At 40.3% G+C, this 9,164-nt stretch overlaps 1 protein-coding gene across 2 annotated transcripts; it reads left to right on the forward strand.

Annotated features, from left to right (window-relative positions):
• Window positions 1-1,389: 1,389 nt before the first annotated feature.
• On the forward strand, window positions 1,390-8,827 carry gnai3 (guanine nucleotide binding protein (G protein), alpha inhibiting activity polypeptide 3). Of its 2 annotated transcripts, XM_053849750.1 has the most exons (9): window positions 1,390-1,897; window positions 3,855-3,897; window positions 4,259-4,400; window positions 4,574-4,731; window positions 6,662-6,790; window positions 7,275-7,404; window positions 7,473-7,626; window positions 7,719-7,918; window positions 8,154-8,827. In XM_053849750.1, the coding sequence occupies exons 1-8, from the start codon at window positions 1,780-1,782 to the stop codon at window positions 7,907-7,909; spliced, it is 1,065 nt and encodes a 354-aa protein (XP_053705725.1). In that variant the 5' UTR covers window positions 1,390-1,779; the 3' UTR covers window positions 7,910-7,918; window positions 8,154-8,827. The 2 variants fall into 2 exon arrangements, with proteins under 2 accessions (XP_053705725.1, XP_053705724.1); XM_053849749.1 differs by having other exon boundaries at window positions 7,719-8,827.
• Window positions 8,828-9,164: the final 337 nt, after the last annotated feature.

A 9,164-nucleotide genomic window follows, 5' to 3' on the forward strand; every position in this document is an offset into this window, starting at 1 on the left:
ACTGTAATGGTAATAATAAATAAATTCCAGTTTAGTTAACCAGGGATTTGGAGGAAGGATATGAGCCATCATTTCCACAATTTACCACGAAAGGTTCCAAAGTGTCACTAAATAATCCTAATAATATGGTATAATACAAGTCTTTGACTATAGAAATAGTTAAATAATACTGACCTGAAAAAATACATTTAATTCATGTACTAGATCGAATTAAACCCAGCCCATAATTAAGAGAATAGCAGAAAATATAATGTGGTTTCAGTCCTTATTAACCTACTAAACTCCTTTCATCTGAGCTTGGGACAATAACCAGCCTTTCGTTTTACGATTTCCATGTTCTCATTACAAATTCTTCCATCCAGCCTGCATCACCTGAGCCCACTGTATCATTTCCGGCTCCTAATGTTGATCCCCGCCGGACACGGAGTGACTCATTCCTTTCATGTGAGTTTCCTGCAGCTCAGGGAAGCAGTTCAAACCGTCTGACCTTTGTAAAGGAGTGCAATATCCAGAACAAGTGCTTCTGGGAAGAGCAGGCTACCGGCCCACCAGGCAGTTGCGCCTCATTAATTCAACATATGCAGCTTCCCCAGCAGTCTAGGTAGGAATCATAGGAAGTAATTTAATGGTAGAGCTAAAAAAAAAAAAAAAGGTCTGTTCAGTCGTTGTTTTTGTTTTTAGTTTATTTAATTTTTTAAAGCTCATATAAATGTAATACAATGTTTTATTTAATGTTTTATTTTATAGAAAGATAATAAATTTTGCATTCACTAGAAATGTATTTGCATTCTTTTTTTGTTGCATTTTCGCATGTATATTGTGTATTTTGCTTTCCAGACTTTTCAAGGTGAAAATTAATTTTGAAACACTTGAAAAAGTTCAGCCTTGTATATCAAATATATATCTAATATGGTAAACCTACAACATTCCAGTGAAATTAATGGCTATTAAATATCTTTTAATATCTTACAATATATATAATATAATAGGTTATACAGTATTTATTTCATGCAGAATGTTTCTTATGTAATTTTTGGACTGTTCTTTTGTATACATTATTCAAAACCTGTGTCTTGTTCAATGGTACTGTTGTGTATTAACATGCGCTTTAATATGAATTAACGGTTTAGGATAAAAAAAACAGCAGTAGCATTTTGTGTCTGGCGGTGGCGCTCTAACACAATGTTCAAACCATCTTCTCGCAACTGGTTAAAATTTGCTTGTTATTTTTTAGGACTGTCGATGTGAAACGATATAAACCGATGTATAAAGTATTAAATTAATAGAACGTTTTCGCGTTAAAAATATGTGACGTCTAAGTAACACTATCGCGTAAGACTGCATTTCCCATGATGCCTTTCGCTCAGATTAATTTTCCCCACTTTTTTTTAGCAACTTTAACATCTGGCTTCAGTTACCACAACACCGCAGCTAGTTTCAGTTTTTCTCTAATGTGCAATAGTTTCAGCAATTCAGTGTAAATAGTTCGAAGCTAATAAATGCCTTTATAATTCGCTTCGTTTCATAAAACGGATAGTTTCGATAAAAGTGGGACATAAACGTTCATTTCGACGGAAGTGCAGCGGGTACAAAAAGGATTTTAAAGCAGCAAGGGTGTCAGGAGTGTCAGTGAACATCGGACGGGTTCGGTTGGACGCTCGAGCCTCCGGTGCCAACGCCTTTCTATCCGACAGCGAAACTTCACACTGACACACCGAGAGTCTTCATGAGCGGCTGAAACATCTTTCTGAACCCGTCGAAGAGCCGGAAAAAAGCAGGATGGGCTGCACGATCAGCGCCGAGGATAAAGCTGCCGTGGAGAGAAGTAAAATGATCGATAAAAACCTGCGGGAGGACCGAGAGAAGTCCTCCAGGGAGGTCAAACTGCTTCTGCTGGGTAGGAAATACTCCTGTAATGTCGTCCACTCTCGCAGATTTGAGCTGTAGTTTTGTTTGCTAATGTTCTGTAAAGTCACGAACACATTTCTAATATCTATTTAGAGTTCTATATTTCGATTTGTCAATAATTTGAGATGTTAATGAAACACGTAATATCAACTTTATATATACTTTATGTTAGCCCTATATGTTTCACAGTTTCTAATCTTAATGTACTTCATGTGTTGGTCATTCAACCTGTGGTTCATGTCATGTAGTGGCATGTGGCACAACTGTTAAAATACCAAGCCAAAAGAAAGCAATTCATTTCTGTAAATCTGTTTTTATCTCAGGCGTCAACAGCTGGAATCGTTTCTAGCTCACAATAATAAAGCTGGATCCCTAAAAGGGGGATGTTTTGATGAGCAAGTTACTCCCATTTAATGAATATATATTGACTAAATTACACATGGATTTATGGGTATAAGTTTCATATTTCATACATACTAAACCAATGTCCAGGGATGTCATTATAAAAGACAGTGCATTTGTGGTTTGTAATTGACATTTCAGGGAGCTTTTTTTTTTTTGCTTGACATAATGGACTACAGATAAGACATCCGTCATTTGGATAATGAAACCATCAGAGGTTTAAAATGGATGTCTCAAAGCCACACTTTGTAGCTTTCCGCAATAGCCCAGCAAGACTTTCATTTTTAAAAACAAGGCTCTCACACAAGCACAGATGGGTCAACTTTGATTTTCATTTCAGTGTGAGGCTTCGCTAAAAGTCAGATTCTGGTCCAAGATGGATTCAAGAAATGAACTTGGAAACCCATATGGATCTCTCAGTGAATTTTCCAGGCGGTTTTCTCCAGAGAGTGATAGAAAACAAAGAAGAGTTGAGCTTCTTTATTTCAAACCACAGAGCTGGAAATGAAACACACCCATGCAATGAAAACAGATCTCTTTGACAATGAAGTGATTCATTAAATATTATAAGTTCCAGTAAAATAATGTTGGTTTAGGAGGCTCTGGATGTCTGTGAAGATCTGGCTGTGAATCTGGGTTGGTCATCAGCCAAAAAAAATGCTGCGAATGAAACAATCGCTGACAGAAGTGAGGAGGGGATGAAGACAGTTCCTCCACACGGCTCTAAGCAGGCGTAAATCTTTTCTGTTTGCCGACAGCTTGAGCAAAGAATTTGTGGATTTAATTCTTGATGTCCGAACATTTTGCTCATCTTTAACCCTCCTTGATTCCACAAAGACAGCTGGAACATGATTTAATGTAATATTACTCCTGATTCTTTTAATCCTTGCGGCAAAAGAGCGTGTGGCTGCCGATGTGCTTGCTGCCAGATGTTTATGGGGATCATGTCAAACTGAGAGTGAGTGTTTGAAATCATTTAAGCATTCTTTCACATGGACTCATGTGAAATACGGTGGTTAAACTCAGAGAGCCTCGAGGGACACTCGGGAAAGCGGACAAATATGCAATGAAATTTTGAATGCTCGTCTTGAACAGTTGTGTGATGTTTTAATACCAGAATAACAATATCAAAATTGATCACATAGTGGTGAGGCTTGTGCCTATTTAAGTCAAACCAACAATTCAATGTGAAATTAAATACGCCTGTCATTTATGACAGCATTCCGCCGAGAGCCTGTCTTTTTAATAACTGTATGATTTAGAGCAGTGTGGGCAGAGGGGCCCCTTAAAACAATACAAGCATCAGCCTCATCTCGCATGGGAAGAGCTGCTTTACTTAGGTTGGCATTCTTTGTACTGTATTTTTAATAATTGAATTGTGCACTGTATGTCGAAATAGAATATGTGAGAGATTTAAAAAAAACTTTATGTCAACGGTCAATTTATTTTTATTTTGTTAAGGTTGGGATGGATGAAAGAACTTTCTCAAGCTTGATTTAAAGAGATGAAATCTGAATTGACGCTGTATATTCTTTGTTTTTCAGGAGCAGGCGAGTCTGGCAAAAGCACCATTGTGAAGCAGATGAAGTAAGTCAGATTTACCTCATCAATGCCTACATCCTGTTTAAAATCTACATGTTACTCCCACGCTGATGGACTGACTGAGTGGGACCGTGATGACCAATGTGCTGCTCTTCTTTGTCAAAATCAGGACTCATCTATATCCACTCATGGAGGGGAGAAAGCTCCCTTTTGCATAACATGTGAAACAAAGGCCACAGAGGCCAGTCGCTGCCTGGCAGGATCTGAATAGAATCTCCCAGTTCCCACATTAGACATGCTGCATGCTCACTGGAGCTCAAACTCTGCCACTATTGACAGTGTCGCGTGAAATTTTCCTGTAATTTGTCTCACATTGTGCACAAATATTCCATTCTCTTTGCCTCAGAATCATCCACGAAGCTGGATACACAGATGAAGAATGCAACCAGTACAAGGTGGTGGTATACAGCAACACCATCCAGTCCATCATGGCCATCATCAGGGCGATGGGCCGGTTAAAGATAGATTTTGGGGACCCTGCACGGGCGGTAAGCCGACAACACAAAGACATAGTTGTCTATGAAAACACTGGACACAACAGACCCAGTTCAAAACTGCATTTCATGTAATAGATTTGTCACTTGTTGCAGACGTTTATAAATAAAGTTAAATGATGAAAAAAACAGCTTCTGCTAAAGGTAATTTTGGATTGTGGTTTCAGGACGATGCCCGTCAGCTGTTTGCTCTCGCCAGCTCAGCAGAGGAAGGAGTCATGTCACCGGAGCTCACCGGCGTGATTCAGAGGCTATGGAAAGACGAGGGGGTCCAGTCCTGCTTCGATCGATCACGAGAGTATCAGCTCAACGACTCTGCTGCATAGTAAGGACAGTCATATCACATGTTGCTTATTGATTTCATGAATTCAAGACTCAGATTAGATGAGCTGAGGCTTTATCGATTCACCAGAGTGGCGCACGAGGAGTCATAAGAGTTAATACGTAACTCAGATAAGCAAGAGATAATAAAATAGGCAGTGGTTAATAAAGTCACTTGTTCAGATTATTCCAGTTTCAGAACTCTTTCCATGATTTTGTGCTGGTAAAAACTGTGAAGTCTGAAGATCAAGAACTTCAGTGAGAATTGAAAGTAAAAGTAGAGAAGCCTTTCTGAGCAGATTGAAGTTGCATAGAAGCCTGGAAACAGTTGTTAGAGCAATAAAAGATCAATCGTTGGTTGAGAGGCGGCGTGCCTTTAAGTATCTGTCCACGCTTAGGTTGGGCTTTTTCAAAACTTTCCCCTCTGAAGGAGGCCACTCGGACAGAGCCGACTGATATGGCAGAGGAAGGGGAAGTTTGGAAATCCCTGCTCTCCCCGGTGACTTGGTAACGAATCACCTGCTATTGTGAGTCAGTGATTTACCACAAGACAGTTTTCAGTGCACTCTCTATTCAGGATAGTCCGTCTGGTGTAACATTAGGAGCAGAATTCGAGTTTACAACCTCGGTCTGTTGTTACCGCCACAACACTAACAAACCCCATCAGATGTGGGATCAGGATACGCCCAAAACATATACAGTAATCTGAAGGGACTGAACTCATTTTGGTTTTCCTGACTGGGTCAATCGACTGGACCCTGAATGCTTCCAAAAATATATTTCCAAGTCTCACAAAACATACCATTCAACAGCTTTTTTAATCCCTTCTTTTAACTGGTGATAGCTTTTATCAAGAGTGGATTATCTTCTTCGTTTGTAACTGGTTCACTGGAGCAAAAGACAAGACCGGTCATGTTTTTCAGGAGCCGTGTGCCAACTTGCACAGCTGATTGCATTCCTGGGAATTTTAGAAGCGAACCTTATGTTTTAAATGGGTGATAAAATATTTGACATCAAGCCCTGTCATGCTTTTTAGAAATAACTCTCCTCATCGTGAGTTTATTTGTTTAGCAGACTTTCATTTTGACCTCAAGTCTGTATAAACAAAACTTCCTGTCTCTGGCTCTTTCCTAAACAAGCTTATCGGAACGTGACTTTTCCACGCTCACTTTCTGACTTCTCTTTCACTGCTGTTAGAAGCTAGGTCTGACTGAAGGGCTTCAGACGTTCTCATGCCAGACTGGAGATGTTTGTCAGATCATAGGTCTCTGCTCTACCAAGATCCAACTCTTGTCATTCTGTTGCCTAACAATGGCTCTCTTGTGTAACACTTCTGTTACTGATGAACTCTCACCATGCTAAGCAGCCCATATTGTATAGCAACAGTTGAAGATTGTATAACAGTTCTAAGAATGCCCATCAAACTTCTAAACTAATCTATCTCTAATTCTAATGATAAATATGGCTTTGCAGTGATTTAAGTCTCTGGAGTCCAACAGTTAGTAGCAGTCGTAGCAGAGAACTAGAAACTAAGAAGTATGGGCACTCATAATGATTCATTGTTGAGTTTATTAGTCAAGTTTTATCATGTGCAGCATGACAGGCAGTCGCTCGGTGTGAAGGACGCGATCTTTGTTTTGCAAACAGCCAGTCTGTCGCAGCTCTCTGTACACTCTGTCCACGCAAGCGACTCAGAGAACCAGAGCACTCAGTCTGTTTCCTCTCAACTCACAACCAGCCAGTGTTTATCATTCACCAAAATATCAGCCCGTATTTAGTATCATCCTGTAAAGTCGCCTGCTGTCTGCCTGCAGATAGGATCTTTAGCTTCAGATGGCTTCTAAATGTGGCCCACTGACCTTTTAGCTGTTTTTTCAAGACCTGCTCTGCTTTAGGATTATGAGAGTAACTTTTTAATGTGGTCTGTCTTTCAGCTATCTGAACGACTTGGACAGAATCTGTCAGCCGGATTACGTGCCAACTCAGCAGGACGTGCTGCGTACTCGGGTGAAGACCACTGGCATTGTGGAAACCCATTTCACATTCAAAGACCTTTATTTCAAGTCAGTGAACCTTGACATTTCCTGATTGTGCTTTTTCTGTGAGGTACGAAGCTTCGCCTTTTGAGGAGGAAACTGTATTCAGTCATTCTCCTTTTCTCCTGTCCATTTAAGTTCTCCCTTTTTAGTGTTACGAAAATACATTTGTTGATGTGAAATCGTGCCTCTTCCTGAAGACTTTGTCATGTGTCTAAAGAGTTGCAGCGAAAGAAGTTAATCATTTATCACTTGAAACACAGAAGCAAAATCCGTTATAAAAGAGAGCTAAAAGCACTAAGTGATTATTTTAAATGTGAGCTCCAATCATTGCGCCTATTCACTGGTATAAAAACTACAAACATAAAGCAAGGAAGCTCGGAACTTGAAGTATTCGAGGGTGCAGATATTATAAAGAGATATGTCTGAATTGAACTTAATCTCATTGTCTACTGTTGGATTAGTGATATGCAGGTAGAAGACTGAACATAAAGTGCATGTTTGCATGCAGGATGTTCGATGTCGGAGGTCAGCGCTCCGAGAGGAAGAAGTGGATTCACTGTTTCGAGGGAGTCACTGCAATCATCTTCTGCGTGGCTCTCAGCGACTACGATCTGGTCCTGGCTGAAGACGAGGAAATGGTTGGTAGAGTGAACATTTCTTTCCGCACTGTGATCACACTGGTGTAAAACACTTGTGCTCCCCTCAGAACCGCATGCATGAAAGTATGAAGCTGTTCGACTCCATCTGCAACAACAAGTGGTTCACTCTCACCTCCATCATCCTCTTCCTCAACAAGAAAGACCTTTTTAAAGACAAGATCGGGAAGAGTTCGCTCACCATCTGTTACCCTGAATACGCCGGTAAGCAAACCTCCGGCAGCCTGACCTACTTTTACTTTTATTTTTTCTCACTGACTTTATAGTCACCAGACAAACATGTTGTTGATTCTTAGGTGGGGACTCGTACGAGGAGACGTCAGCCTTTATTCAGAAGCAGTTTGAGGACTTGAACAAAAAAAAGAACGCAAAGGAGATCTACACTCACTTCACGTGTGCCACTGACACCAAGAATGTGCAGTTTGTGTTCGACGCCGTCACTGACGTCATTATCAAGATGAACCTGATGGAGATCGGACTCTACTGAAGCTTCCAGGTATTCAACTGCTGATCATGAAAACGGTCACATTTTAACAGCACAACCTGTGTTTCTTCATGTGTTGTGTAACCATCCTCTGTGGGGAGGATAACTGAGGCTTTACAACTCCTATGTTAATCATTTAGAGGAGAGAGATAGTTATCACTTTAGGTGACACTCTAGAATGCTACACATGCAGCGTCTCCAAATATGTTCTGGGTTTTTCTACATGGCTGGACTTGTGCTTGTGCAGGAATCAGGACTTGTTGCTGATCATTCTCTTCTGCTGGATGAGTATATGAGAACCGAGCAGAACCTGCGTGCAGGACCGATAAAATCCAGAACCCGGGGGCCTCCATATGGATGTTATCGTGCTGCACATGTGGGAGGAAGTGGTCGCTGTGAGTCCAAATATCATTAGGAACATTTTATCCTTGAGGGGCCCAGAGGTAAAAACAGTGATGAATAGTTTTCTGTCAAACATTTATGTAAATGAACTTCACCCACTTGTGCTCCATCTAGTCTTAGCTGTGTCTCTGCATCATTTATTTAGGTTGCAAATGTTGAGTGTTGTAATGCCATAACTTATCTAAGGGAGAGTTGTATGTGTGGTTTTTATTTTGTTCAGCGCTTATAGAGCGCACAGGTAGCAAAACCGCAGGGAATCAATCCATCATCCTGTACTAACAGTATTTCAAGAGATCATGAGATAAAATAAATGTGTTTTTTTCCCAGCGTTGCAAATAAAACACACACACAAACAAAACATGGTAATGATATGATCACACTCATGTTGTACAAATACATTTCACAGATAGATGCAAAACACTGATTGGTCACTTTGTGCACAGATAAAACTGAGAATATTTTGCATGTATTTTTTCCTTTTTGTATTTGTTCATTTCCACATCATTAAATGATGAAAAAGACTTGGCCTCTTGTTTGTTTATTTGTTTGCAGAAAGAGCAAGTAAAAATTAAGGCGGCCATCGAACCACTGTCTCTGGTGGGACAGCTGGTCTTTTTACTTCATTCCTTTGAAGCAGAAATGGTGCATCGACACAAGTCGTAGACAGAAGTTCTTCTGCGCCAACAACAAATTGGCAACTCATCTGCACATGAACTGTTGATCATCGTTCGATCAAGTTGCATATCTCAAAGCACAGATGAAGTCCTGTATTTCTTCCTGTTCGATGGCCTTTCGTTGCCTTTGTTTCCTCTCAGACAAGAACCAGGAACTTGTGAAAGTGCACAACTTCTCTTAC

This window comes from Synchiropus splendidus, chromosome 18 (genome assembly GCF_027744825.2).
Source record: "Synchiropus splendidus isolate RoL2022-P1 chromosome 18, RoL_Sspl_1.0, whole genome shotgun sequence".
Lineage (NCBI taxonomy): Eukaryota > Metazoa > Chordata > Actinopteri > Syngnathiformes > Callionymidae > Synchiropus > Synchiropus splendidus.